The 27,988-nt window shown below is 59.9% G+C and overlaps 6 protein-coding genes and 1 long non-coding RNA gene across 8 annotated transcripts; 3 read left to right on the top strand and 4 right to left on the bottom strand.

Annotated features, from left to right (window-relative positions):
• Nucleotides 1-1,429: 1,429 nt before the first annotated feature.
• PDIA3 (protein disulfide isomerase family A member 3) lies at nt 1,430-10,183 on the top strand. The gene is made up of 13 exons (XM_042887991.1): nt 1,430-1,605; nt 1,720-1,798; nt 2,728-2,845; nt 3,555-3,662; nt 4,546-4,675; nt 5,134-5,250; nt 5,725-5,850; nt 6,380-6,562; nt 7,089-7,197; nt 8,046-8,174; nt 8,899-8,978; nt 9,433-9,490; nt 9,774-10,183. Exons 1-13 carry the CDS (start codon nt 1,448-1,450, stop codon nt 9,891-9,893), a joined length of 1,515 nt encoding a protein of 504 aa, XP_042743925.1. The 5' UTR covers nt 1,430-1,447; the 3' UTR covers nt 9,894-10,183.
• Nucleotides 10,184-13,113: 2,930 nt separating this feature from the next.
• Nucleotides 13,114-13,667, top strand: SERF2 (small EDRK-rich factor 2). Its single transcript, XM_042887997.1, has 3 exons — nt 13,114-13,179; nt 13,363-13,471; nt 13,542-13,667. Exons 1-3 carry the CDS (start codon nt 13,173-13,175, stop codon nt 13,603-13,605), a joined length of 180 nt encoding a protein of 59 aa, XP_042743931.1. The 5' UTR covers nt 13,114-13,172; the 3' UTR covers nt 13,606-13,667.
• A 489-nt stretch (nt 13,668-14,156) lies between these two features.
• LOC122189127 (ras and EF-hand domain-containing protein-like) lies at nt 14,157-15,518 on the bottom strand. The gene is made up of 7 exons (XM_042887973.1): nt 15,273-15,518; nt 15,116-15,199; nt 14,875-15,016; nt 14,729-14,810; nt 14,523-14,637; nt 14,311-14,421; nt 14,157-14,237 (listed from the first exon to the last, which is right to left on the bottom strand). Exons 1-7 carry the CDS (start codon nt 15,411-15,413, stop codon nt 14,157-14,159), a joined length of 756 nt encoding a protein of 251 aa, XP_042743907.1. The 5' UTR covers nt 15,414-15,518.
• A 179-nt stretch (nt 15,519-15,697) lies between these two features.
• Nucleotides 15,698-16,363, bottom strand: LOC122189137. The gene is made up of 3 exons (XR_006181713.1): nt 16,335-16,363; nt 15,883-15,951; nt 15,698-15,785 (listed from the first exon to the last, which is right to left on the bottom strand). It is a non-coding gene; the product is annotated as an uncharacterized LOC122189137 (long non-coding RNA).
• A 749-nt stretch (nt 16,364-17,112) lies between these two features.
• On the bottom strand, nt 17,113-21,039 carry SERINC4 (serine incorporator 4). 2 transcript variants are annotated; one of them, XM_042887999.1, is made up of 12 exons: nt 20,807-21,039; nt 20,599-20,739; nt 20,306-20,484; nt 20,134-20,213; nt 19,948-20,041; nt 19,673-19,884; nt 19,324-19,419; nt 19,125-19,251; nt 18,756-18,828; nt 18,426-18,477; nt 18,125-18,287; nt 17,113-17,588 (listed from the first exon to the last, which is right to left on the bottom strand). In XM_042887999.1, exons 1-12 carry the CDS (start codon nt 20,852-20,854, stop codon nt 17,369-17,371), a joined length of 1,485 nt encoding a protein of 494 aa, XP_042743933.1. In that variant the 5' UTR covers nt 20,855-21,039; the 3' UTR covers nt 17,113-17,368. The 2 variants fall into 2 exon arrangements, with proteins under 2 accessions (XP_042743933.1, XP_042743934.1); XM_042888000.1 differs by having other exon boundaries at nt 17,423-17,730.
• A 129-nt stretch (nt 21,040-21,168) lies between these two features.
• On the top strand, nt 21,169-22,217 carry HYPK (huntingtin interacting protein K). The gene is made up of 4 exons (XM_042888001.1): nt 21,169-21,393; nt 21,478-21,533; nt 21,762-21,813; nt 22,010-22,217. The coding sequence occupies exons 1-4, from the start codon at nt 21,208-21,210 to the stop codon at nt 22,103-22,105; spliced, it is 390 nt and encodes a 129-aa protein (XP_042743935.1). The 5' UTR covers nt 21,169-21,207; the 3' UTR covers nt 22,106-22,217.
• A 454-nt stretch (nt 22,218-22,671) lies between these two features.
• On the bottom strand, nt 22,672-26,399 carry MFAP1 (microfibril associated protein 1). The gene is made up of 9 exons (XM_042887990.1): nt 26,236-26,399; nt 25,930-26,149; nt 25,588-25,717; nt 25,104-25,291; nt 24,603-24,711; nt 24,372-24,532; nt 23,955-24,114; nt 23,558-23,647; nt 22,672-23,410 (listed from the first exon to the last, which is right to left on the bottom strand). Exons 1-9 carry the CDS (start codon nt 26,312-26,314, stop codon nt 23,228-23,230), a joined length of 1,320 nt encoding a protein of 439 aa, XP_042743924.1. The 5' UTR covers nt 26,315-26,399; the 3' UTR covers nt 22,672-23,227.
• Nucleotides 26,400-27,988: the final 1,589 nt, after the last annotated feature.

Genomic DNA, 27,988 nt, shown 5'->3' with positions numbered 1-27,988 from the left:
TCATCCAGCCTGCAGAGCATGGGGAAAGCTACTGCAAGAAGAAAATGGCTCTGTAATGTGAGGCCTGTGACAGTTGCTCAGACTCAGCTGTCAGCTGGGTTTCTCCTTGCTGGGTTACAGGGTGAGTGCAGGAGGACACCTGCCCAAGAGAAACAAATGGGGAAACAGAAACACTGGTGCTGAGGACTGTCCCACCAAATCCAGCAGAGATGCCAGACCAGCTGTGGCAGAAAGCAGTGCATGGGCCTGAGAGCTGGGGGCAAAGGCCCGGGTTTGTGGCATTAGGTCCTGAAAAGGATGTGATGGGACACATCAGGAGGAGGGGCTGTCGCTCCATGCTGGCTTGGGTTGGAGCTGAGCACTGATTTGTTGTGGATGAGTTCTTGCTCATCCACCTCCAGACAAATGCTGCTTCTGTACAACAGGCTCTGTGCTGGCAGCACAACCCAACGCACCTGCTGTAGAGCAAGCAGTCCCATGCGCACTGTCAAGGCAGCTGTGGGAGGACACTGAGCAGGAACCGCTTATCCTTGGGATGAGGAGAGGAAGTGGCTCTCTTGGATCTCAGTGCGGCTGTACTTGCATGGGGAGATGAAGCTCTTGGTGTGGTGGGCAGCAATGCAGACCAACTGGTGATGATCCCTGCGCATCAGCCTGCTCCGCTTCTTGCGGCGTGTGTGTGGAGTGCGTAGACATGAAGCAGCTCCTGGGAGGTGGGAGCCAAGCGGCAGAGGCGGCACCGAACAAATTTGGCCGCGCCAGCACTCCTGGAAAAGCACGCAGGGCACTACGACACTGCGAGAGAAAGCTAACTGCTGCACAGCTTGCCAGGCTGTCCCTAAAACCCCTTAACGGGGCGCCAGTGCTGAGGCAGCGCAGGCAACTTCGCAGAGCCGGGATCGGGCTGGGCCGTGCCTCCGGCAGCCGCCCCGGGATCACACAGCACGGCTGAGGAAGGGACCCTGCGCGAACTCCGGCTCCAGCCGAGGCGCTGCTTGCCCAGCACGATCATCCGCTCCGCGCGCAGTCTCTGCGACTGCCTGCCGGACTGGGATGCGCACCAGTGTGCCGAAACGCTTTTCTGCAGCGGCGCCCGCATGGATGGACGCCTCTGCCCCCGCCGAGGCCCGGGCGGAGCGGGGCGGGCCAACCGCGGACCGCTGACCGCCGACCACGCGCGGCCCAGCGCCCCACGCCGCCCCCTCGCGGCCCGGCCTGCACCGGGACTGAGCGGCCCGCGGGGGCGGGGCGGCCGCTGCGGTTCCCCGCCCTCCCTTTCGGCAGCCCATTGGTCGCGGCTCTCGTGACGTAAGGCGCGGTGCCCAATGGGGAGCTGCCACACGGCAGATCCGGCTGCGGAGGCGGGACTTCCGGCCTGCGGCCCCCGGCGCCTGTTCACCCGCCGTCGCCGCCGAGGAGGGAGCGCAGCTCTGCACGGCCGCTCGCCATGTCCGTGCCTCGGCCGCCACCCGCCACGCTGCTGCTCCTCCCGCTCCTCGCCCTCTCCGCAGGCGCCTCCGACGTGGTGGAGCTCAGCGACGCCGATTTCGAGAGCGGCCTGGCTGAGCGCCCGGGACTGGTGCTCGTGGAGTTCTTCGCGCCCTGGTGAGGGGCGGCGGGCAGAGCCGGGGCTGCGGGGCCGGGCCGGGGGCGAAGGCGGGGGCGGGGCGGGCCGAGGCGTTGCGGCGGACCTTACGCTCCTCCTCCTCCTCCCCCCAGGTGCGGGCACTGCAAGCGGCTGGCGCCGGAATACGAGGCGGCCGCGACCAGACTGAAGGGGATTGTCCCGCTGGTGAAGGTGAGGGGCGGCTGCGACTCTGCCCGAGTCCCGTGGCTTCATGGCTGCTGCGGGTGGAGAAGCCGTGCTGTTAGGGTCTCTGCCGGGCTGTGCAGCTGACCTGCCTGTGGCTCAAAGCTGTGATGCGCTGCGGCTTCTCGAAGACTCAAGCGCCAGGAACGGTCTGATATTGAGGGCTGCGGCCGGTGTTGAGGCTGTGAGATGGGCGTGTGCTGCTGGCTGGGAGGGGGCTCGAATGGGGCGAGCTGTACAGTCTCAGTCCAAGAATTGCTGTACTCAGTAGTTGCGGTGTGTCCCTTGCCTTACGCAGTAAGGAGCTTTGTTAAAGAACCACCTTTTCCTCCAGGAATCTTGTGTGATTTTGCTAATTAAGGGTCTGCTGCTTTCTTTATGGGAAGTTGACATGGATTCCTCCAGACTTTTGTTTGCTTCAGCTGTTGCTGAAACCTTCAGTGTTGGTAAGATGCTAAGAATTCTTAACAGGTCAATTCCTGTTAAGCCTCTCATCAACAGCAAGAATCTACCCTTTCTAGTATTGTAATGGGGAAGGCATCTCAAAGTTGCAGCTACTTAGTTTCCTGTGTGTTTCCTTAAATCTTTTATGTGCCTCTTAACACAGCTGTGCTGTTACACGCTGTGTGCTGTGCAGTGCTGACGGCTCAGTGACAGGCTGTGTACCGTGTCACCTATGGGCCGCTTGGTTTCATGTTGGGCCTGGCTTCTGATCTCATAGACTTAGGTCTCACAGGTGTTTCTCAGATCTTTACATTTTATGTGGAAGGAATCCAGCCCTGATTAAAAGCATGTGAGAGTTTTCAATCCCCTCAGTTTTCCAAGCTACATGTGAAAACGTGTGCAGTGGCAAAGCTGCTTTTGCTTGGGTGTACAGGTTGATAAATCATTGAGTAGCAATATTTCTTTTCTCTTAGGTTGACTGTACAGCAAATTCAAACACCTGCAACAAGTATGGAGTCAGTGGATATCCCACCCTGAAGATTTTTCGAGATGGAGAAGAGTCAGGAACCTATGATGGGCCCAGGACGGCGGGTGAGGGCTTGTGGGCATCTGTCTGCATCTTGCTTGCTAAAGTAGTGCTAGAAGGCAGGCCCACACGGAACAGTCTTTGTTTCAGAAAAGTGAGATGTATGGAGAGGTACAAAGAAGGATTGCACTCACATGCACACCTTGCCCTTCCCAGAACTCTTTCTGTTGGAAGAGCACTGGATGTTTAATAGCACTTAAAACTCTCCTGTATAGGAAGAGGCTTCCAGATTATCTTTAAAGCATGGTATCCACGATGGGTGGTGCATGGAAAATGCGCCGGGGGAGATCTTACACCATTAACTTCCTATTACAAGTAACTTTGTAACCTCTGCACTCCTGCAGCAGTGAGGAGGTTTTCAGTTTCCTGGTCAGTTTTTCATGTAGTGAATCACTTCTCACAGTGCAGAGTTCTGTGACACATTAGTAATGGGTGTGCAGCTCTTGGTAGGAGAGCGTTGGGAAAATGTTCTTACCAGGGCAGTGCTCTGAAAATCCCTGCATTTCTAAGATGAGTTTTTCAGTGTGATGAAGGTGAAGAAAAGGTGCTGATGACAAACTTTCAGTTCATGCCCTGCTTACTGTGTCACCATTGGGCCACTTGGCTTGGGGGCTGGTAGAAGAATTGTCAGAAATGGCTTTTGTTTTAGGGAACTTGAAAAGTGTCTGGTGAAGCTTTGTATCGATCCCTTCAATGGCTCACTTTTATTTTAAGATGGAATTGTCAGTCATCTCAAGAAACAGGCAGGACCTGCTTCAGTGGCTCTCAGTTCCGTGGCTGATTTTGAGAAATTCATCGGTGATAAAGATGCTTCTGTAGTGGGTGAGTAGAATGGGTGAGAGTTTAAACTGCATCTGACCCTGGAAGATGTGTTGTGAATGTGCTGTGCTAAGAGAAGAGGCAGTGTCCTAAAGTGTAGTAAGGGAAGTTCCAGGTGGGTGTGAGCAAAAAGCCTTTCATGGCAGGAAGGAAAAGACAGAACAAGTGACCAGAGGTGCTTCAAAACGTTCAATCTTGGAGATCTTTCAGAACTCGTTTGGAAAAAGTTCTGAGCGACTTGACCTGATTTGTAAGCTGGCTCTGCTTTGAGGAGGTTGGACTTGGTGACCTCTGGGGATTCGCTCCAACTTTTTTTTCCTGTGGCTCTTTGACTCTTTCAGAACTCCTGGACTGTAGGTTTTTTTGTTTTTTAAGCGTGTTGCTCTTTTGGCTGCCTGACAAGAGGTAGCTTTGGATTTCCAGCAATGTAGCTTTGGATTTCCAGCAATCCTGCTGTGATGGTATTCATCATCCGTGTCTCATTTGATCGTGGTTTATGAGTGGTAATAGCAGCTCTCCTTTGTGCGGGTCAGGCATCATCATACAAATGAGCGGGCCGAGTATCAAGCAGCACTCCTGAGCTTATTTCTGTTATGTACCACTGGCTACGAGTGCTGCCACTAACAGTGTCACATATGACTGCAGATGGAAGTTGCAGTGCTCAGCAGGTAGCTCTCCTTTAGCTGAATTTCTCATTGTTGAGCAGCTCGCTGCTGGTGGAAGGCAAGCAGTGTGTAAGTGTTCCACTAAGAATGGACCGAGGCCTGGATGTGCGCTGAGGACCTTGGTTCAGCAGACAGCTTTTGGTGCACTGTAGAGACATGATGAGCTGCACGGGAACTGCTGCTGAGTTGGTTTGAGGTCCCCATCTGCCTTTCTGCTGCAGGCTTCTTTAGAGATGCTTCTGGCGACGCTTATTCTGAATTCATGAAAGCTGCCAACATCTTGAGAGACAACTACCGTTTTGCACACACCAGTGAGGAGCAGTTGGTGCAGAAGTACGAGGAAGATGGAGAGTAAGTTCTTAAAGATTTTTTTCTTAAGGCAACTGGAACAAAATAATTCCAGTTGATAACCTTCTGAGCATGCTGTCAGGTATTGCTGTCAGGTATTGCTGCTTTCCCAGCTGCCGGCGGTGCGTTGGCAAGAGTTTGGGTGTGATAGAATGGTTGCAGGATCCAGAGGATTAGTGTTCCCCTTCACGTGGGAAGTATCTCAACAGGTGTTTTGCATCCCCACTGCTTGTTCTTTCTAGTTTCTTGTTGCTGGAGGCCATGGCCTGTCTGAATAACGAGAAACAGCCTGGCAGGCACATCTGGTGCAGTAGTGCTACCAAGAAAGCAGTCTGCTTTGCCGTGTCTGAGGGTGTTAATGAGGGTGGTCAGTGGAGGCTGAATCCTCATCTCTTCTTGCTGCTGCCCCTTGACAGCCCAGGAATGCTTTGAATGGCCTCATGCTATCTGCTTCCTCTCAGGGGTGTGGTCCTGTTCCGACCTTCACGGCTGGCAAACAAGTTTGAGGAGAGCACTGTCAGCTACACTGAAGACAAAATCACCAGTGCAAAGATCAAGAAGTTTATCCAGGAGAACATGTGAGTGGTTCCTTGCTGGACGACATGGCAGGCTAGAGTCCATCCCAAATTGGGTTCCATCCTTTTCAGAGCTCATTTTCTCTACCAAGCTTAGCTGCTACTTGTGCTTAGCATCCAGAAGGGCTGTCTTGCTTACACCGTTCCCTTTGGGCTATCTCCCTCCTTTCTGGAAATACTGGTGGGTTGGTGACATCTGTTCTCTGTGTTGAAGCAACCAGGCTTCTGTTTAAAAGAAATACATACTTCCTGAGAAGTCTTAAACCTTAGATCAGGTGTGTTAATTGAAGCTGTGGCTAGAGATGGAGATTTGACTGGAAATAATACGGTGTGTGAGTGGGCAAAATGTCTCAGTCATGGTGGTGACTGATATTAAGCACTGTTGGTGGGAGTCGAGCGCGCTGTATTGGGGCCACTGTGGAGGTGATGGGATCCGGAGAGCGAAGTCAAAGCTGCTGACCTCTGTCTCATTGATAGCTTTGGTATCTGTCCACACATGACTGAAGACAACAAGGACTTGATCCAGGGGAGGGATCTGTTGGTGGCCTACTACGATGTGGATTATGAGAAGAATGCAAAGGGCTCCAACTACTGGCGCAACCGGTACGTGGGGCTGGGCGGTGTGGGGCTGCTCTCGCTCGATCCCTGCGCTGGTGGTGGTCTGTGGCTCAACTTAGAGCTCCTTACACTTGTGGCAATTATTCTGCCATGGAAAAATCCCTGCTGGGTTTCTAACTGAGAGTACTGTGCTTGCTGCTCAAGGCATTGGTTTGAGAACCCGGAGACTTGTTTTTGGATGTCTAGTGGATTATCTATTTTAAACTGAAATTTCCTCGGTAAGATTATGTGGCATTCTACCCTTTGTATTCTTTAGTGATCAAGCTGATGGGTTTAAAAAAAAGAAAAGTACACCTGATGTTTTCTCAGGCTGTGTTCAGAATAAATGAGCTTGCTTTGCTTCTTAATGCTGTTTCTAGAGGACTTTCCTGTGTGGAATGCATCGCTTCACTCACACCATTGAACTCCTTGTCTGGTGTGTTCCTCAACTTGAAAGGTGTGACCTCATGTGGGAGATAATGTTCCAAGGAATCATGCTTTGTTTTCTGCTTTTTGTCTCCTTTTTTTCCTTCAGAGTTATGATGATTGCAAAGAAGTTCTTGGATGCTGGTCACAAACTGTCATTTGCTGTTGCTGGCCGGAAAACTTTTGGCCACGAGCTGTCAGAATTCGGTCTAGACAACAGTGTGGGTGAGGCTCCTGTTGTTGCCATCAGAACAGCTAAAGGAGATAAATATGTCATGCAGGAAGAATTCTCGTAAGTTTTTGCATGTTAGCAGTGTTGCCTCTTGCTTGATAGACTCGGGGAGACTGTGACCAAGGAATTGTTCATTAGCTTGGAGGAAATAGGAAAGCTGGATCTTCCTGCTGGAAGAAATGACTGCTGGGTCAGAAAGGTTCTTAGTTGTCCAGTGTGCTTTCTTGCCCTCTGGAGCCTGTCCTGTCTTTAAATATCTTCAGCTTAATTCTGTAACTTTATGTAATGTCTGCCTAGGAATTAAGATTTGGTACAGGGCACGGGTGGGAACAGCTGTACATTCCTTTGGAAAAGAAGAAATCTAAGGGTGCTCTGAAGGCCTGAAACCTAGGCTGAGATGTGCACCTAGGCTCCTGCCAAGAGTCTAGTGGTGTCTGTTGTGCTTGTTCTAAGCTGGCCCCAGGGTGGTGCTCTCACAGATGCAGGTGGCATCTGTTATGTGGGTGGAAGGAGGTTAAATCAGCCCTGAAGGTTTTCCTCTCATCCCGTGTGTCATGGTGGCTATAAAATGTCACTTTGCTTTCAGCCGTGACGGAAAGGCTCTGGAGAGATTCTTGCAAGATTACTTTGATGGCAACTTGAAAAAGTACCTGAAATCAGAGCCTGTCCCTGAAAACAATGATGGCCCTGTGAAGGTGAGTGTTGTACCAAGGGAGGCGAAAGCTGCTGCCAGTGATGAAAAACACCTCAGCAGCAGCTTCCAGTTGTATGCCAGCATACCTTGCTGCACGTGCACTGCTGTGGCACCTTGAAGTCTGTGGTGTGGTATAGAAAAAGAATTAATTCCCTTCTGCGTTGCACTTCTGAGCTGAAGAAACTCAGCTTGCAGTTTTGGTTCCATACTTTCCTCTCAGCATAGTTAGTCCTGCACGAGCCCACTCAGGATGCTCTCTGCAAGTGCAGGATCATTGAGATTTACAGGGGTTCTGTTATCTTGACTTGTGCCTCCCCCATGGAACGGCTTTGAAGCCGGTCACAACAGCTCAGTTCCTAAAGTCTTACGTGTTCATCTCATCAGCTTAAGAGAAGGGTTTAATTCCTACTGCTTGTTCATCCCACTGGAATCTGCCCTAAGGAAAGCATTCCCGTGGCTTTACAATCAGATGAGGGTCTTAAATGGAGTGAAACTGCACTGCTTATTTGTGTGTGGGTTGGGATGACCTCAGCAAATACAGCTAAACTCATTCTTTAGCCTGGAGCCTGCTGGGATTAAGAAATGAATTATTCTGCCTTTCTCCTGCGGTGTTACAGTGTCCAAAACTCACTTGCAGGCAGTGCCAGTATCTTACCACAGGCTTTTGCCTGCTTGCTCAAGATGCTGCTTGGTGAAGAGCTGTGAGTTTGGTCAGTCTGGTGCTCGCTATGTAGACACAGTGCACAGCCTAGTGCAGTGGGAGGCCAGGCTTTCTGGGCCATAGCATGTCGTGGTACAGCCTCACTGTTGACTTAGAAGTCCAAACTTTGTGTGATCAAACCCTTTCAGGTGGTGGTTGCTGAGAACTTTGATGAAATTGTTAATGCAGAAGACAAAGATGTCCTGATAGAGTTTTATGCACCCTGGTGTGGCCACTGCAAGAATCTGGAGCCCAAATACAAAGAGTTGGGAGAGAAGGTAGGTCACAGTCTCTGTTGCAAGTGTACGTGACAGCTTTGCAGCACTAAAGAGTTCTGCATATTGTGTCTCTCCAAGCTTGACACTGTAATGGTATAGCTGTGCCTTCCTGAGGACTTCAGTGTTTTCCATCTCCTGTAGATGCAGAAGTGCATGAGCAGGATCTGGAGCATGGCAGTAACTGAGCTGGTTTTGTGGTGGCTGGCTTGGTGGTAATATTTTGTCAGTGTTGCCTTATTTAGTCCTTGGGTGGAGAAGTTCCTTTTTGGGCTTTTTGCTCTGACTGTGGTATGACTATGGACTGCATGACACTGCTGTCCTTCCATCAGATGATGTTTTCAGTGCAGGTGTAAACACGTCTTTGCAGATCTGACCAACTTTTTCCTGTGTGGCTGTCAGGTACCCTTCCTACTTGGGCACTGCTTACACTCACAGTTTGCTTTCTCAAAGATTCATGGCACACAGTGCCTCTGGGGTCAGCATTCCTTAGGAGTTGCAGCTACTGACTTAGTCTGGTATTCTTTGGGAGATCTGTGCTGCATACAAGTGAATGAGGAGGAGCTTAGTTCCCTGTGCCCCTGCTGAAGCAGAAGAAAACTCTTTAGAATAAATTTTATTCAACTGTTTGTGCATGGTACATGCTGTCCTGTGAAATCCTACCTTACATGTCGATAGTTCTGCTGTTAACTGCTGGAGTTTGGTTATTAATGTGCTTTCCCAACAGCTCAGTAAAGACCCCAATATTGTCATTGCCAAAATGGATGCTACAGCCAACGATGTGCCTTCTCCATATGAAGTCAGAGGGTAGGTGCTGCTTCTGTTGGACTGCTGTGTCAGCAGGCACGAGTTCAGGCTTCTGTCTCTGACCAGCATCCTCTGCTGATCTGATGGAGGTTCCTGGGGAGAAGGGGGGTATGGACAGGGAATTGCATACATCTGTTCTGCTGCTATGGTGTCCTTGCCATACCTATAAGCTTGTCTCACTGAGCCTTTCTCTTGAATTTGCTGTGATTCTGTCTTGGTGGTGCAAAAATAACACTGGAATTGCTTTTCTGAAAGCTAGCAAACCTGACTGTAGTTGTGCTCAGCCAGCTGTGCAGATAAGGCTTTTGGATGCCACGTACACTGGCTTAAGAGCTGGTTTTCTTGTTGCCATGTAAAACTAGAGCAAGAGTGCAAGTCCTCTCAGTGGTCTGAAGGACAGGGCCTGAAAAAAGCAGCACAGCGTGAGCTCAGACACCTGTTCTCTCTTCCCCAGCTTCCCCACCATCTATTTTGCTCCAGCTGGCAAGAAGCAGAGTCCAAAGAAGTATGAGGTGAGTGTCATGCATGCAACTCCTGGGGCTCTGTGAAGTGATGAAGTAGAATCCAGGTGCCCAAATAACGTGGAGTCTCTCTGGAGTTGTGCCTGGCACTCTGTCCTGTTACCCAGGGAACACACGTGGTGGTCCCTGCTGGGACTGTGCTGCTGCAGACCCACAGGAAAGAGCTCTGCTTGCAGTTAGCTTGGTCTCCTGGCTGGCACCCAAACTCTCCCCTAGCAAAGGCAAAGTCCACAGTGAGGACAGGCTGTGTCTTACTGCCTTGTGTGTTCTGCAGGGTGGCAGAGAAGTGAGTGACTTCATCAGCTACTTGAAGCGGGAGGCAACCAGCACTCCTGTGCTGCAGGAGGAAGATAAAGCCAAGAAATCCAAGAAGAAGGCGAAGGAGGATTTGTAAAGTTCCCACTCACCATCTTGTCAGGATGTGCTCTGTGTGAATTGGGGAAGCACTGGGCAGACTGGGGCCAGTTCTGGATTGTGGAGAGCCAGTGACTATGAGGGCTGAGGGGCTCCAGCTGCTGTGTCTACTTCTGTTTAATTTCCTGTTGCCTCTTAGCTGCACTGCTGTGGGGCTCTCCAGACTGGTTTGTTTTCTGGTTTGGGAGGGGGTGGGGGGTAGGGTTATTTTCTAATTTTTTTTTGTACATTTGGAGAAGTGAAACAATAAAATGACCCCCTTAAACCAAAGTATCGCCTGTCCTTGGGAAATTCATTAAACATAACATCAGGCTGATGCTCACTGAACAACACCCTCCTACTGTGAGTCTGGTTTCCTTCAGTGAGCCTTCGGGGCCTTGTTCTCGATGTTCAGCTTGGCTTTTCTCCAGCTGATGAGTAGCGAGAATTGTCCTGCTATGCCGTGCTGTGGGGGTGCAGATTTGGGACTCTGGAATCACAGAATCGCGGGGGTTGGAGAGGCTCTCAAGAGAGCGAGTGCAACCCCGCTGCCGAGCAGCTTCCCTGCAATCGGTCACGCGGAGGCGTCCAGGCAGCCAACGCAGAACCGCCAGCAGCACCAGAGCGGGCGCTGACGTGATGCCACCGGCACAGTGCGGAGTGCGAGAGGGGCAGCAACGGAAGCCCGGGGGGCATGGCGACCCCCAGGCCCTGGCCCCCGGCTCGGCAGCGAGGGGCTCACCGGGGCGCGGTTCGTGGCGGCTGCGGCGCGAAGAGGAAAGTGGAGAACCAGGAGGGCTCCCGGCGCCGGCGGGCGCTGCCAGCGGGAATCCCCAGCCCGGGCCGCGTCTCGCTGAGCCTCTCCCTCCCGCGAGGCCGTCCTACCGGCACAAGTTCAGGGAACGAGAAACGCCCCCCCGGCCCCTGCCGGCGCGTTACCCCGTCCCGACGCCCCGAGCGGCTGCTCCTGCCTGCCCTGGATGACCCGATACCCTCGAAACCCCCGGGCCGATGCCGCCGGCCGCAGCCGCACTCACCCCGTGGCTGCCGGCGCCGTGCGGGACGGGGCGGCCCCGAGGCGGTACCTGCCCGGTTCCGGCGGGACTCCCGCGGCGGAGCTCGTCCCGAAGCGGCTATTTTTGCCGTCGCGACGCGCTGCCGTCACCGCTAATCCCCTTAGCGGCTTCCCGGCGTTAGGTAACGGCGCAGCGGGATGCGCTCGGCGGCGCCCCCGACTCTGGGCGGCCCCGGGCAGTCGCGGCTCTGCAGGGCCGGAGGCGACGCGCCCGGAGCGGGCTGGGGGCTGCGGGCGGCCGCCGCCGAGACGCGGGGAGCGCGGGCCCGCCCGGCCCGGGGTCGGCTCGCGGCGGCGGGCAGGCGGCGGGGCGACGGGCGGGCATGCAAGGAGCCTCGGCTGGCGGCTCCCCGGAGGGGGAGGCGGGGGCCGATGAGCGGCTGCGGGGGTCGGGCCGGGGCAGGCGCGTCCGGTTCCGTATGCCGCACACCACCATCGCGGTGCCGTCGTGCCGCGACGAGGAGCAGCTCTTCTACCGGCGCCTGGACGCGCTCGGGGCGCTGGGACCCGACGGCTTCGCGCCGCTCTTCGCCGCCGAGGGCTGGAGCGAAGTGACGGGTGAGCGCCGGGCGGCGGGTGCGGGGCTGCGGCGCGGCCGGAGCGGCTCTCACGGGATGCTGCCCGTAGAGGATCGGCTGCTGCGGAAGCGCGTGGTGCGGGACGGGCGGGGAGGCGCGCCGCAGCCAGGCCAGGAGGTGTCGGTGAAATTGCTGGGAGCGCTGGAGGACGGCGGTCTGGTGGAGCGGGACCCGCGGCTCAGTTTCGTGCCGGGCCAGGGCGACGCCTTGCAGGTCGGCAGCGCAGGTGGCAGGGTGCGGGGCGCGGAGAGCCCGGCGAGCACAGCCCGTGCTCCGTGCCCGCAGGCGCTGGAACTCGGCGTCCCCACCATGCGGGCCGGGGAGGTCTGCTTCTTCCTCGCCGCCTCTCCCTACGGCTACGGCCGCGCGGGCAGGTAGGACCGGAGGGCCGGAGTGGCCAACAGGACGGGGGCACGGGGACAACGGGTGTCGGTCCCGCAGGGAGCCCGACGTGCCCCCCGAGGCGCCGCTGGTCTTCGAGGTGACGCTACTGGAGGTGCGCGACGGCCCCGACCCGCAGCGGCTGCCGCCCGCCGCCCGCCTCCGCCTGGGCGCGCAGAAACGGGAGCGCGGAAACGTCCACTTCGCGCGGGGCGACTTCGCGGCCGCGCTGCTGTCGTACCGCCTGGCACTGAGCGCCCTCGAAGGGTCCGGCGAGGAGCGGCGGGACGGGACGGGCGTCGACCTCCACCCCGCGTCCCTGCCTGGACCGCACGAAGAGGAGCTGCGGGAGCAGCGCGTGAAGTGCCTCAACAACTGCGCGGCGGCAGCGCGGCGGCTGCAGAGGGGCGCGGAGGCGTTGGCGGCCGTGGAGGAGGCGCTGCGCCTCAGCCCGGATAACGGCACCGCGCTGCTGCGGCGGGGACAGGTGCGTCCGCGACCCCGCGGCTCCCGCCGCCGCTTCCCGCCGCACCGCGCACGGCTCCCGTTGTCCCCCCGCAGCTACTGGCCGAGGAGGGCCGCGACGAGGAGGCGGCGCGCGTGCTGCGGCGGGCGCTGGAGCTGGACCCGACCAGCAAGGTGCGGAGCGGGGCGGGGCGGGACCGCGGAAGCGCTCCCGCAGCGACGCCGCAGCCCCGCGGCTCTCCCGCAGCCCGTGCACGCGGAGCTCTCCCGCCTGGCCAAGCGCCGTGCCCGCACCGCCGAGGAGCCCCGCGACCGTCCGCGGCCAACGCCGAGCTCCGGGTGCGTGTGGGGCCGAACCTGCCCCGCGCCGCGCCGCCCGGCTCCGCGCCGCGCTCATGGCCGCTCTGCCCGCAGGGAGGGAATGGCCCCGCCCGAGGAGCCGCGCTCCGAGCGACCGGGGCTCCGCGCCGCCCCCGCGCGCACGCAGGAGGAGCGACCGCAGCGCTCCCCGCCTCCCGGGCCCACGGGCGCGGCCCCGCGGCTCCTCGCGCCTGCGCCGCAGCTCCCGGCGTTATCGCCCCCGCCGGCGGAACGGCGGCCGTAGCCCGCGGCCAATCAGGCGGGGCCGGGCCGTCACTGCGCGCCAATGGGAGGGCGGCGGGGGGCGGGCGCGGCGTGGCGATTGGCTGCGGCGCTCCCTTAAAGAGCGCTGCGGGGGCGGGGCGAAGGGGGGGCAGTGCGGGACGTGGCGGCGGAGCGGAGGGCGGGAGGGAGCGGCACCATGACCCGTGAGTGCGGGCCGGGCCGGGAGCGGCGCAGTGCCGCCGGGGGGCGGGGGTGGGAGCGGGGCCGGGCCGGGGGCGGCGGCGCGTTCTACTACCGCGGGGCTGGGGGTAGGCGGGGGGAGCGGGGGGAGCGGGGCCTTTTCCTGGGCCCGGCACCCGTGCTGAGCTGAGGGCCGCGCCGTGCAGGCGGGAACCAACGCGAGCTGGCGCGGCAGAAGAACCTGAAGAAGCAGAGCGATTCGGGCAAGGGCAAACGGCGCGACGACGGGCTCTCGGCCGCCGCCCGCAAGCAGAGGTGAGTGCCGGCAGCACCGCCCCGCGGGCCCCGCCGGGCACCGGTGTGAGCCGCGCCGCGCTCTCCGCAGGGACTCGGAGATAATGCAGCAGAAGCAGAAGAAGGCTGACGAGAAGAAGGAGGGCAACAAGTAGCAGCGGTGCCCCGCGGGCGGTGCTCGGCGATGCCCTGTGCGGCCCCGGGACCGCCCCGCCCCGCCGGGCTCCCCGGCAGCGCCGCTCTCCCATTAAAGTAGCTCGTGGAGCCCTGCAGGCCCGGCCTCCTACGTGTGCCCGGCGGCGGGGGGGGGGGGCGGGGGGCGGTCGGCGACCTCGCGGTGAGCCCCGGGACGGGGACGGTCGGTGCCGCGAGGCCTCCGCGGCGCCTGATCTGCGAGCTCCAGGAGGGGCTGCTGTGGGAGCCCGGCGGAATGAAGGCAGCGGAGCGCTGCAGATGCAGTGGGAAGCGGCTGTAGTGAGAGCCTGGAACAGCGGCGGGAGGATGGGGGGGGGTGACACGCGAAGGCGACGCTCCCGCGTCAGGCCCTGCAGCAGCCCGCGGCGGCCCGCGGGGCGGGGATGCTGAGATCCAGGCGGGCGCCGCTGCCCGAGACCGCCGTCCTCTTCACTGCTCTGCGGGCCGAGGCGCGGCGTCAGCCCGGCGCTCCGCCCTCGGCCCGCGCGGTCCCCCCTACCCTGGTCGCTGCTCACCGGGCGAGGTGCAGCACGGCTTCCACCACGTTCGTGCCGTCCTTGGCGCTGGTCTCGCAGAACAGGCAGTTATGGGCCTGGAGAGAGAGCGGCTGGAATCGGAGGCCGGGGGAGCAGTTCCGGGGGTTGCCCCCAGCAGCAGCTACTCACCGTGGCCAGCCTCTGTCCGTGGGCCGTGTGGACCCCTGCCGTCTCCGGCAGCGTGGCCCGCAGGTCGCTCTTATTACCCACCAGCATGAGCGGCAGTGCGGTCCCGGCGCCCTGCGACAGCGAAGGGTGGCTTGGGGTCCTGCCGTTCTACTGAAAGCTGCCCGCCCTGAGGCTCGGCCCTGCTCTGGGAGCCGTGGGATCCCTCCCGTTACCTCGATGTCTTCAATCCACCGGCGGACGCTGAGGAAGCTGCTCTGGGAGCTGATGTCGTACAGGAGCAGCACGCCGTGGGCCTTACGGAAGTAGGAGCGGGAGATGCTGCGGTACCTGGAGCCGGGGTGTCACCGCGTGAGGGCCGTGCAGGGCCAGGCCTGCAGCAGAGACCTGGCTGCGCTGCGGGCACTGCTGCCCTCCTCACCTCTCCTGCCCAGCAGTGTCCCAGATCTGCAGTGTGGTTTGCTCCCCATCCACCAGCAGCTCCTTCACCTGGAAGTCCACCCCTGCCCAGGGCAGCCATCAGGCCCCAGTCCACTTATCCCAGCCCCTCTGTCCCAGCCCTGGTACCTAATGTGGAGGAGATGTCACCTCTGAACTCATTTCTGCAGAGGCGCAGCAGGAAGCTGGACTTGCCTGCACCGCTGTCCCCTGCCAGCACCAGCCGGTATACGGGGCTGGGGGCCACGGGCTGCTCCCCCGTGCCAGACCCCTGGGAGATGGAGCGAGTTGTTAGACCGTCAGTACTGGGGGGGTCCCCACTTCCCCTTCCAGCCGGGCCGCGTGAGCCGGATGGGGACTTGCTGTGTACCTCCGGTGCAAAGGCAGAGAGCTTCCTCTTGCAGCAGCGTTGTGCAGGATGGCAGCAGCCTTCCACCTCGCCGGCCTGGGGGTCCTGCAGAGTGGCAGATCTCACAGTGAGGCACCCGAATCTGTGGGTCGGGTGGGGCAGCAGGCAGGGCCTGCACCTGTGTGTCCTGAGCAGGGCTGGCAGAACGCGCATCCTCTGAGCTCTGGCAACCGGCATCGCTGGATGACGCCGAGTCCTCGCTGCGGGCTGAGCTCTGCTGGGGGCACAAGGAGCCGTCCACCGGACCCGTGCCCAGCATGGTACTCGGGGAGGGGTGGCTGCAGCTGATCCCTCACCTGTGCGTTTACTTCTCACCTGCTGTGAGCACACTTGGGGAGGCTGTGGGAGGGGGCTGCGGGGCCGAACAGGGGCTTGGGCTGGCGGGGTTGGGGTGTCAGCATTGACAGGCTCCCGGGGTGTTCTGCCACTGCCGGCACTCGGGGCTCCGGGGGTCCCCGGCTGCAGCCCCCGAGCTGCAGGGCAGGTTGTGGGAGGGGTCCCGCCGGCACCGTCCCCGCCGTCCCGTTCCCTCCCCCCCGCCGTGCTCACCGCTCTGGGGCCCCCGGAGGCGCCCAGCAGCAGGGCTGAGCGCAGGCTGCCGTTGCTCTCCCGTAGTCTCCTATTCGTCGACCTGCCCAGAGCGGCGGCCTAAGGCCGGGTCGGCACCGGGGGAGGAGCGTGTCCTGCCCGATCCTCGCGCCGCCTCCCGCCCTGCACACCCGACCTACTGCAGCATCCTGATGTAGCTGGTGAAGGCCAGGTTTTCCTCCGCCAGCTCCCGCAGCGCCTGCTGCTCTCTGCGGAGAAACGGCATCCTCACGGCAGGGCCGGCACCGGGGGCTGCGCACGTCCTTCCCGCCCCACGTGTTCCCCCATTTCGGGGTGCCGGAAGCGCTGGAGCAGCTCCGGGACGCTTGGTGTCACCGAAGAGTGGAGGGGGCGGGGGAGGGTAGCAGCGGGCCGGGAGGGCCGTGCCAGCGGCTCCGCGTGGGCTTCCCGACGGCTGCCGGCGTTCGCGGCACGGCGGAGCGGGCAGCGCTTCCCGGCGGAGCCCTCCCTGGACCTCAGGACAGCCGAGGGCCGTCCCTGGGCGGGCATCCGTGGGCACCCCGGGGCGGGGCAGGGCCGGAGCACAGCCCAGGGCCGGGGTATTCTCCTCGCCCCCCGCCCGCAATGCCACCTTCTGCGTCGCTGTGCCCGCCGATGGAGGTCCTCCCGCAGCCGCTCCAGCTCCGCCCGCAGCTGGGACTGTCCGGCCTCGGAGCGCAGCACGCTGAGTCGCAGCCGCGCGTTCTCCTGGTGGGGAGAGTCCCTTTGGCTCCGCCGGCACGGCCCGCAGCCTCCCCCAACCCCGCACCCCTACCTGCGCGGCGTCCCCGAGCCGCTGCTGCAGCCGCGCGACGCCCGCGTCCCGTCCGCGCCCCTTCATGGCCGGGGGAAACGGGACAGCCGCCCGCACCGCCGCTCCGGGGAAACGGGGCTGCGCTGTCGGGCCCTCCCCGTCGCGCTGCCTACGGGCGGCCAAACCCGGCCGATCTGCCGCCGCACGGGGCCCCCGTCGGGCGCAGCACCGCGCGGTACCGCCGGGCCCCGCCGTGTTTGCTCTGCGGGCGGGGCGGGGGCCCGGGGCCGGCCCGCATTCCTGCGGCCGTGCTGATACCGCGGCCCAACGGCCCCCCGCGCCCCATCCCCGCTCGACTCCCTCTGGGCACGAGCGGCTGCCACGGGAAGTGTCCGTCCGTGCTCCGCGGGGCTGCGCTCGGTCACACCCGAAGGGGCGAAGGCAGGGTCCTGCCCGGCGCAGTGAGGCTGCGGTCCCGGGAGCTGCGGCTGCTGCAACAACTGGGGCTGGCGCCGGGGTGTTGCTGGCAATGGCCGTACGCAGTCCCACGGCTGCTGCATGCGTGTGGAGCAGGCAGCACAGAGTCAGATCAGCGATTTATGTTAAAAAACGTATTTATGGAGCTATTTACAATACCCACGCTGCCGGTAGGTGAGCTGACATACAGCAGACGGACCAGAGCGCCGCTCCCTGCCGGCCTTGGGCCGTGACCGAGGGGTGGCAGACGGGCAGGAGCTGCCTTCATGGCTGGAGGGGAGTGCAGCAGCAGAAGCTGAGCGCTTGCCATCTGGGCAGGCTCAGGATGGCCCCTTGATGGCTCCAGCTCAGTGCAGGATGTGTCCCTGGAGCTGGTGCAGCAGAGCTTCCACATCCTAGGTCCTCCTCCTGTGCTCAGATGACATCTTTTCCTCAGCCATGGGATGAGAAGCAGTCAAGGGGACCGGTGAGGCCAAGACCCAGGCACACGGCACGGCAAGGGCCAAGCACAGGGCCAAGCACAGTCCCTCCCAGCAGTGACTACGTGGAGACACTGATGCGGTGTGGGGTGCGTCGCCGCCGCACGATGCGCAGGGCTGGGCTGTTCCGCCGATGCTGTGGGGAGCCACGGAGGCAGAGAGGGCTCAGCAGCAGCCACAGGTAGAGCAGGACGCAGGCCCAGCACGAGGCCACCTTCACCCAGAACGTCGACCAGCTGCCATGTGTGAAGGTGGTCTCCAGCACTGCGGTCTCGTAGCTGCAGGGAGAGGCAGCCACTGAGTACTGGGGAGATACTGGTATGTGTGGGATGCAGCATCACCTGCAGCTGGCAGGTTCCCCCAGCCCCAGCAGCTGCATGTCTTTGGCCATGTCCTGCCTGCTCTGGGGACCCCAGCCCCACAGACCTTAGCCCGTCGTGCGGCAGCACCGTTGGGTGAGGCGGTGCAGGCCTGTGAGCGCAGGGCTTACCCAGCACATGGCCACGTCAGAGACATTGGTCTGCTCTGGTGACAAGCACCTGGTGGCTGCAGCCACACAGGGAGCAGGTCAGACCTGTCTGGGTGACAGCAGGGACAGCCTGTGGCGGGTGCCACATAAGCAACAGGGAAACAGAGCAAGGACAGTGGGGTGGCCAGCAGCGTAGGCCCTACCTGAACCAGTTGGTGAGTGTCATCATGACATAAAGTGAGGCGAGGAAGAAGACAAAGTGGAAGGCTGAGTAGCTGTAGACCACATGGTCTCGCTCATCCTGGAAAACACACTGTCCTCCAGCAGGCTCCTCCTCTTGCTCACATGTCTGTTCCTGAGCAGCACCTGAGGGAGTGCAGGGTGATGGCAGCTGCAGCTCTTGCACACTGTCCTCATCAACGCCTCTGGCATCTGACATGGGTACCCAAGGCCGTGTGTCACTACAGCCTCCCCCTGACCTGCTGGCACCCATCCTCTACTCACCTCTCAGCTCCTCCTCCATCTTCTCTGGGCAGCAGAAGCAGCAAGAGGGTTTCTGCAGAGACAGACAGGGAAACAAGTTGGTGAAAGGAGATAAGGCAGTGACCCATGACACTCATCCCCACTGCAGCCCCTGCTTGGGCAGCACCACAGCATCTGAACTGAGCCAGGGTTGTCTCGCTGCAGGGGGGTAGCATAAATGGGCTGTGCACAGAAAAGTCCCTAGCTTGGCTGGACAAACCCTGGCCCTGGGCTGGACCTGGGGCTCAGGAGGACTCTGGGTGCTGCATCTGGGTGTCTGTGGCAGGAGGGGCCACAGATGGGGGTACTCACTTTAAACTCAAAGCTGTAGACTTTGACCATCCAGAGGGGCCCAAAGACCTCAGCAAGATAGGAGGCTTCATTACTGTGCACGAGAGAGACACGAAAAACTGTAACACAAGGATCTGTGCCAGGTCCCCTGCCCACCCTTGGATCTGGCACCTGGGATCATTACAGCAGCAGCAGATCTGCTGTGCTGGGCCTGGGGACATCAGGCTGCCGATCTACCCATGCCATTGGGCACATCCCCAGCTCAGCTGTCCATGCCATGGGCTAGGGACAGAGTCCCCATGGGGTGCATGCAAGGAAGGCTGAGCCCAGAAAGGGTCAGCGCTGTGACAAGCCAACTACCCTTGCCCCCCACGCTGTGGGCGCACGCACCATGCGAAGAGCACGCAGGCGTACATGATGGCAGCCCCCAGGATGGCGACTGTGGTGTCCTCTGTTTGCAGTTCATCTTGCTGGATGCCCGGGAAGCAGACGGTGAGGTTCTGCCCCTTGTAGAGCACTGCAGGGAGGCTGAGGTGAGAGCGGGCTCACACTTCAGCAGCTGGCTGCCTGTGGCAGTGGGAGCACTCACCTCTCTCTGGGGGACGGCTGGACAATGCAGAGAAAGTGAGGTACATCACGTAGCAGCTGATGATTGAGGACTGTAGCAGCCCTGACCGCGGCTGCTCTGCAAGGAGAGGAGTCAGAGGCTCTGTGTGGGTTCCAGGCATCCCCTTCAGCAGATCCCATGCCCAAAGCCCTGCACCAGGGCACAGTCCAGGGCCAGAGGGAGCCTCAGGGAGCTGCATACACCCTACGTGCCCATGGCTTCTGCTGAGCTGGGAGCCTACAGCCACCCTCCTGACCCCAAGATGCAGCCAGCCCTTCAGTGCAGCAGGCAACACGCTATGCCATGCCATGCCATGTTATGTGGTACTCACTGAGCCGCACGCAGGGTGTGATGGAGATGAAGGACATGATGCTGCAGAGGCTGCCGTTGACAGTGAGCAGTGCCTTGTTGAGCCGGCAGGCGGCTGGGTGGGTGTAGTACTTGTAGAGGAAGGAGAAGGCAGCGGAGGCGAGGGTGTAGAAGGCAGTGGTGGCCAGCAGCACAGCCAGGTACCAGCGCTTGTCCTGTGCTGCGCCCGTCAGCCTGCCGGGAAAGTGGTGAGAGCTGGCAGCATGCAGGTGCCCACCCACCCACTCTGGCACTCACCAGTTCTTATTCCAGGTGTGTGCAAAGGCAGTGATCAGCACCAGCTGGATGAGAATGAAAGCAAAGCCACCACAGACACCTGTATAGTGCCACGCTGCAGGGGGAAAAGGCAGTGACGATGCTAGCATGAAGCTGGGGCCATGGGACCACGGGTGGGCACTGGCCCGGGCAGGGTAGGGGTCACACCTTGGATGAAGCTCTCCTCAGGGAGGAAGAAGCTGGCGGCGCAGAGCCCCACCAGCACTAGCAGCTTCAGGAACCAGAACCTGCAGGGCAGCAGGTGTCAGGGAGACACAGCTCTGTGTCACCCCGCAACCCCCAGAGCACACGCAGCTCCCAGCCCCATCCCAGCCCGCACCCGTTGTGGAGCCGAGCGCGGCAGTCAGCGCTGGAGCGCACATTGAGGAGCAGGGCGGCCTGCGCCAGGTGGAAGCAGGCGGTGCCGAAGCAGACGCGATAGACGGCCGAGGAGCCCACGAGCTGCGTGCAGTCTGTGCCGCCGGGCAGGTGTTGGCACAGGACCCCTGAGAACGGCATCTGTGGGCACAGCAGCAAGGGGTTGGGATGGGGGGTATGGCAGCACCTCCAGCACACCCATCGACCCCCCGAGCGGCCCCAGCGGCCCGCATCCCCTGCCGCTCCTCTGCTCACCTTCTCCTTTACAGCCTGAGCCACAGTGCGGGACAGCATGAGGCAGCACACGGCAGAGGCCAGAACGTGCAGGAGGGTGTAGAGGATGCGGGTGCCTGTGGAGGCGCGCAGCCCTCTGCCAGGGCCGCAGCCACAGCACAGCTGGAGGGAACACGGTCAGCACCAAAGCGAGCCCCCCGCCCCAGTGCCCCCCAGCCCCAGCTCCCACCTGGCTCGGGAATGAGTGCAGGAGGCCGCGCACCCTGGTGCCCGCCATGACCCGTCCTGTCTCGGCCGGGCCCTGATGGGATTAAGGGGATTGTCAGCTTGACCCGCCCCGCCATCTGCTCGCTGCGGAGAGGCTGACAACTGGTCATCCCCCCGGCCACGGGCGGTGCCGCCTTGCACGGGGCAGGGCGAAGCGTGGAGCCGCAGCCGAGGGGAGCTGAGGCGGTGCCGGGCCTCCTGGTGCGGCGGCTGTGGGAACACAAGGCCTTGGGGCCGCGCGTAGGCCCGGGTGACCGCAGCGGGGCGCTCTGTCCTCCTCACGGGCGCAGGGGTTGCCGCTCTAGCCCGCGCAGCCCCCCGCTCTCGCTGGTTCCACCGGAAGTGAGGCGCGGAGGAGGTGTAATGGCGGCAGAAGGAGACGTGGAGCTGGAGTTGGAGACTGAGCCTAACGGTTCTGGCGGAGGCAGCGATGGGGCGGGAGGAAGGGCGGCCGAGAAGCCGCGGAAACATGACAGCGGAGCGGCGGACCTGGAAAGGGTGACGGACTACGCGGAGGAGAAGGAGATCCAGAGCTCCAACTTGGAGACGGTGCGGGCCGGGCGCTGCTCGGGGAGGGCTGCTCGGGAACGCGCCGGGTTCGGCGCACCGAGGTGACTGTGCTCGTTCCACCAGGCCATGTCGGTGATTGGAGACCGGCGGTCCCGCGAGCAGAAGGCAAAGCAGGAGAGGTAACCGCGCTCCCCGCACGTGGCTCCGGAGGCGGCCCCGCCGCCTGCACCCGCCCGGCTCTAGGCTCGGCCTCGGTTTCCTGCTGCCCCTCCGCAGCCACGGCACGTCTGCCCTGGGTGGAGGTCCAGGGGCTGTATGCGGTGCTCCTCCATGGAGTCACTTCTGCTGTGGTTTGGGGTTGAATGGAGCTGCCCCTCACTGGTGGTTGGTTCTGCCTCTGGTTACAGGGAGAAGGAATTGGCCAAAGTCACCATCAAAAAAGAAGATCTGGAGCTGATTGTAAGTAAGGGCAGGAAGCTGAGTTGGTGCCAGCGCATCCCAGGGGCAGCCAGTGCCTGGCACCTCCCTGGCAAACAGCCATGGCGCAGAAGTGCGCAGCAGGGTGTCCCCTGCTGAGCTGAGCCTCCCCTTCCACCCTGGCTTGCAGGGTGGTTTTGTGTACGGAGCTGTATTGAGCTGTGGCTCTTTCCTGCAGATGAATGAGATGGAGATCTCGCGGGCAGCTGCAGAGCGCAGTCTGCGGGAGCATATGGGCAACGTGGTGGAAGCACTGATCACCCTCACCAACTGAGCGTGGGCTGTGGAGCTGCCCTGGCTCTGTGCTCCCTTGTTCCGAGAACAGCAACGTGACCTTGGCTGGAGATGATGTATGTTAACTTATTGAATAAAGGCACCAGTGGGAACGGGCTCCCTGTGGTTCATGCAGCACAGAGCATTTCCCCTGCTGGGCAAAGGCCAGAGGGCACCTGGTGATGGGGACGATGTGGGGACACTGTGTGGCTTCAGGGTAGTGATAACCAGGTTTCCTGCATTAGAGGATGACTGCCGGTCCCTGCCTGCACATCAGTGAGCTTGCCCAGGTTTTTCTGGGTTGTCGGGCTACTCCAAGACAGGCTTTTGGTCCCTACTACAGGAGGCTGGGCAGATCAGCTGGAAATGACCTGCTGCCTTTGCCCACCTCTTGAGTGTGGGCAGGAACCCTGATTTTCAGTGATGTGTCACCCTTGGGACACCTTTGTCAAGTCCACAGCTGCTAGTACAGGGGGGTTGCTGCTCTGTTGAGGTGAGGAGAAGCACTTGGCCAGAGCAGGGTGGCTGAGTGCCTGGCCTGCTCTGCCACAGACACCACTACCAGAATTTGTAAGAAAACAATTGCTTTAATCAAAACAATCCCATCCCCCTGTACAGGTAGAAAAGCCAAGCCCTGCGGAAACAGGATTAGGAGACAGTGTCATAGCTGTTCCCAACCAAAGGAAGATCCAAAATGACAATGGGGAAAGGTAGGAGGAAGAGATAGTATGGGCCAGACAGGGATAAGTGTCTGCTACTTCCTCTGAAGGTGGGGATGCTGGAGCAGGGGGTGCTGTGCTTCTGTACAGCTGGTCTGGTGCTGCTGAAGCTTTTGCAGGCAGGTGGGATGGGGACATGACTATGAGGCTGCTCAGCATAGCTGGAAGTCATCTTTCACAAGAGCCAGTGATGGAGTCTGCTGAGTCTCTGAAGTGCAGGTCGAGTCATGCCACCAAATCAACAGGGAGGACGTAGTGCAGGGGCACGGAGGAACAGCTTATTGTGGCACGAGTCCTGGTGCGGTGTTTTGTCCCTGCTGTTCCTGCCCAGGCTCTTGGGCAGCTGACAAAGCAGTGCCTCTCTGCCCAGTAGGCAGCCACAGGGTGCCCTCCTGCGTGCTCCCTTAAGTGGTCTTCCGCTTCTTGGCTGAGGGTCTCTCAAAGACATCCCTCACACCTGCTGCTTTCTGCTTGAAGAATTTAGTGTTTTGTGCACTTTCTTGGCCCCAGGCAGAGTCAAACGAGGTGGTATCCTGGTCTACCAAGTGCGTGTACTTCGTCCGTCCTGAGCGCCCAAAGTTCTTGACCTGGGAGGCAGGAAGGATTTGTGAGCACCCATTTGGGTAAGATGTGGGGACCCTGTCATGTCACTGCTCCTTCCTTTGGCATGCACGAGCCCCAGCTGAGCAGCACTGGCGGAGCTGGGGCAACACACAGACCTGCCACACACCTACCTGCATGACTTTGGGCAGGATAGTTTTGTTGAAGTGGTCCTCAAGGGTCGGGGCGCTGAAGTCCCGCTTGTACACCTCCTCATCTTCATCCTGCAGAGGAAGGACACAGCTGCTTGACTTGCAAGTTTCCAGCAAGTGTCAGTAGCAGACAAGTGGTGAAGAGCTACCAAGAACCAACTGCTCTGGAACAGCTGCTCCTTGCAGCAAGTCCCTGACCAACTGCACTCATGTCTTTACTCACCCTGCCTGCCAGACCTGACAGGCATCTCAGATCACTGCGGTCACTTCTGCAGCACACTGGCTGCCAAGGGCCAGCCCTTACTGGATATCACTAGGGAAAGCTCCCCAAAGCAGGCACGTGGCCCCACATGGCCCCAGGCCTGTCTGCAGCACTCACCATGAAGAAGGCACCACGGTGGTAGTACTTCTGCAGAAACTTGTATTTGCCCTTCACTGCCTTGTTGGTGATGACCTTGCCGTTGGCTCGCAGCTCAGCACGGCGCTCCTCCTCTGTCAGGTTCCGCATCCGCTCGATCTCTGCCTTCTCCTTCTCCATGCTGGGCAAGAGAGAAACCCTGAGCCCCTGCAATCCCCCAGTGCCCTCCCAGCATGGAGCAGCTGCTGCCACCCAGAGCCTTCTGAGGGAATGCGCCTACTGACTCCGCAATGGAGTAAAGCGCCTCGAGGATGGTTTCTCAAGAAAGGTTCCTGATGCAACCAAAACAAAGCCCAAGAAAGAGATGCCTCAGCTGTCCACTGTCCTGCAAGACCTGGGGCTGCAGGGACTCTCCTGCCTTCAGCAGGCAGTACTTACGCTTCTCGTTCTTCGCGATCCCGCTTGATGCGCTTCAGCTCGCGCACTTTCCAAGCCTCGTATTCCTCCTCATCATTCTCATCATCTGTATCAAGAGCATCAAGTGCTGCCAGCGAGCGCTTATTCTCCTCCAGCTCCTTCTTTGCTTCCTCTTCCACGATCTGAAGCCGAGACCAAGCTCAGCTCACTGCAGCAGCTGTCCCAGCATGGCCCCAGCCCGCCCCACCGTACCTTGAGTGTGTACTTGCGTCTCTCCTCTGCTAATCTCTTTGCCTCCTGTTCTAGCTCCTTCTGCTTCAAGGCTTCTGCTTCTCGCTCCTGAACTGTGATCCGGTCCTTCCTGTGAGCGGGGACCACAAAAGCTTTCAGCCTTTCCATAAGCCACTGCAGACTTCTGCTGCCGCACTGCAGCCTCTTTTGCCTTTACGCTCCGCATGGCAGGGCCAAGTACACAGGCTCTCTCCTCTCTGATGCTGCCCATGCAAGAGCCACCACACTCAATCCCCAAACATGCACAAAGGCGATTGCGAGACCCTGCCACTGGCCGTGGAACACACTGGAGCACACTGCCTGGTTCCTGTTGTGCTGCACCTGCCTAAAGTCCCCAGCTGGAACTCTGCTGCCACTCAGACCCAGCCGTGCCCTGCCAGGTCAGTCACCACCCATCCCTGATGCAGGAGCTGGAGCAGTGACTGCTGTGCAGTTCCTGGCCCACACGGCTGTGTCACCTACTTGCGGATGAAGACAGGTTTGAGACGTGGCTCCATTTCATCCTCGCTGTCTGTGTACTCCTCGTACTCAGACTCTGACTCAGATTCTTCTCCAGATCTGCCCTCATCTTCCAGCTCCATCACTTCTAGCTCCTCGGTTTTCCTCTCCTGTGCTCTCTGACGCATCATCCCACGCCGACGCTCAATCTCCTGGTGGAGACACATCAAACACAGACTCAGCCAACCACCCCACTTCTGCTTCCTTCTTTTTTCCATACAGAAAGCATGATGGTGAGCTCACTGGTTATAAGCCCACACCTCATCATGGAGGTGACCTCCCCAGTGCCCCATAACCCATAAGTTGGGGTCACACGACAGCTGGCTGTGACTCAAGTCCCAACATTCACCCAGTCCCATCAATGTTCACAGGTTTCTGCAAAAGTCAATTCCAGATACGGCCTTAGGGGACTTCCTCAGGCCCCATCTGTTCAGCACTACAAACATACCTCATCATCAATCTCTTCTTCTTCCTCTTCACTGGTGTCCTCTCGCTCCACACGCCATGCTTCACCTTCTACCTCAGAATCACTCTCTCCAACCACTTCAGGCTCCACAATTTTGCGGTGCCTTGCCAGCCTGAAACAAACATCCATTCAACTATGATGCTCTGAACACAAGGAGAATACGAGAAATTTTTGTCATCTGCTTTTAATGAGACTGTAGAAAGACTTGTGACCACAAAGCATATGAAGAAAAGACAAACTCCTTGTGTGCACCTTCCCTGAATCCAGAAAGGCAAAGGTAGGGGAACACGAGGAAGAGCACGGCCCCCAGATATCAGCACTCACCGCTCCTCCACGTCCTCAGTGATGCGGTTCTGCAGTCGCCGCAACCGAGGGTCGTTGGCGACCTCCTCCTCCTGCTCTTCGGGCTCCACCTCCTGCTCCTTCGCCTTCTTGATGAACTGGAACTCCTCGTCCTCCTCCTCCGAGGACTCCATGGGCGCATAGTCGGGCCGCTTTCCCGACACATACCGTTTCACCTTCACCTTCTCCATAGACAGCTCGCCTGCGGGCGGGCAGGCCGTCACCGGCTGCGCTCACAAGGCCGCCAGGCCAGGCCCCCCCCGCTTCTCCCGGCGTCCCCCCACTCACCCTTCTCATTGCGGACGGGCACGGCGCCCGCCGTGGACTGGATGGGAGGCTGCTTCACGAGAGCGCTGGGGGCTGACATGGTGGCGGCGAGACGCGGGACGAGCCCAGCAGCAGCCGCTCACAACACCGACCTCCCGCTCACCCGGAATTGCAACTCCCCCTTCCGCCGGCGCACCGGAAATGAAAGCGCCCCTATCCGTCAGAAGCGGCCGGAAGTGACGCTCAGCATCGAGGTCATTTCCGGCTGCTGCGGGGGTGGCCGGGGCTGCAGTGCGGCGGGAGCTGCCGCTGGTGCTCAGAACGTGGCCGCCTCGGGTTCTCCTCATCGCTTCGCCCCGGATTTTCCACTTTGGGCGCACGGCCGTGGTGCCCGTCACCCCCCCGGCACGCCATGGTGTGGTGCGGAGCGGCCCGCACGTGGGCCCGGCCCCGGCCCCCTGCTCGCTCCGTGTCCCTGTCCGGAGTTCCCGGGTGGCCCCTGCTGCTTGCGTGGCAGCTCCCGGAGTGGTGCTGCAGGGGTGGCGGCTGAAGGCTAGGGTTAGAATCGGTGCTGCGGAGCTCTCCCTGGGGTTTCCCCCCCCTGCCCTCTGGCTGCCAGGGCTTCCTCGCAGCATCGGTTCAGCGAGGGGAAAAGGGAAATGCCCGCAGGCACAGCCTCTTCATGGAAACGGGAGAGGTTTTCTGTAAGCGGCGTGGTGCTGCCCACGTCAGTGTGCCTTTGCCCACCAGCTGGGTTTCGCAGGAAAGCAGCCCGGGGCAGACTCGTAAGAGTTGCCCATGCAGTAGCACCCAACCACAGGAGATAAGATTTCTCTTGAAGCCGGGTGAAATTGGGTCACCAACCACTACATCAGCGTCTGCAGTGCTGTGGTGCTTTCTCAAAAGAAAGGAAGAGGTTTTATTTTCTGGGAAATCAGCGCAGGGGTGCCAAGGCTGGCAGCGAGATGTGCTCCTGGGGATTCACCTCAGCATTCCCTTGTGCTGGCAGGGTGGGTCCCCCTGGACACAGCAGCTCCTGACTAAGCCTGGCCCTGCTGGTGCTGTGGCAGGAGAACAGCTGCCATTGACCAGCCTCAGCCAGAGCTGTTGGCTGCTCTGGGATCCCTGTGCTTCTGCTGTGCATGGAGCCAGGCCCTAGTGCTGCAGTTGTCTCTGTGCTCCTGCAGCAGCAGTGCTTGGGAGTAGGCAAATCCTGGTGTTCCTCGCCTTGACATCCTGATGACAAGTAGAGCTCCATGCCCAGCTCCTGCTCTGCTCCCAGTCATCAGCTGAGATATCAATTTTGTGTAGTTATCACAGCATGTTCTCACTTAATGGTTCCTGTGTCACCATGGCAAGGAGCGAGTTTCAACATATGACTCAGTGAGTGAAACAATTAGGCGCAGTGGTTACAGGAAAGCTTAGGAATTGCACACAAAGCATATTGTGTCCATCAGGTGAAGCTAAACTCAAGACCTCAGCAAACAGGGAAGTACTTTTCCTGGCTGGCTTCAATGCTCTGCCACAGGGGTTTGACGCTGTGACAAGAAGCAGCCCTGACCCTTTGGTGTGCTTCTCTGCCCTGCGTCCCACAGAGCTGCAGCTGAGCTGCAGGAGCCACACAGTGCTGTAGCAGGAGCGAGGGGCTGGGATTGGCAGAGGTGGTGGGTGGGCTCTCTCCTGGTAGGGCCCTGCGGTGTTGTCTCAGGCAGGCTGGCAGCAGTGCTGAGAACGCCCCCAGCCTGCTAAAGCACACGGTGAGGGGCTCTTGGTG

The sequence above is a fragment of the Lagopus leucura genome, unplaced genomic scaffold (assembly GCF_019238085.1).
Source record: "Lagopus leucura isolate 7727_CA_CO unplaced genomic scaffold, USGS_WTPT01 Super-Scaffold_100128, whole genome shotgun sequence".
Classification (NCBI taxonomy): domain Eukaryota; kingdom Metazoa; phylum Chordata; class Aves; order Galliformes; family Phasianidae; genus Lagopus; species Lagopus leucura.
Note: the sequence above shows the minus strand (reverse complement) of the source record. Positions and strands in the feature narration are given on the sequence as shown.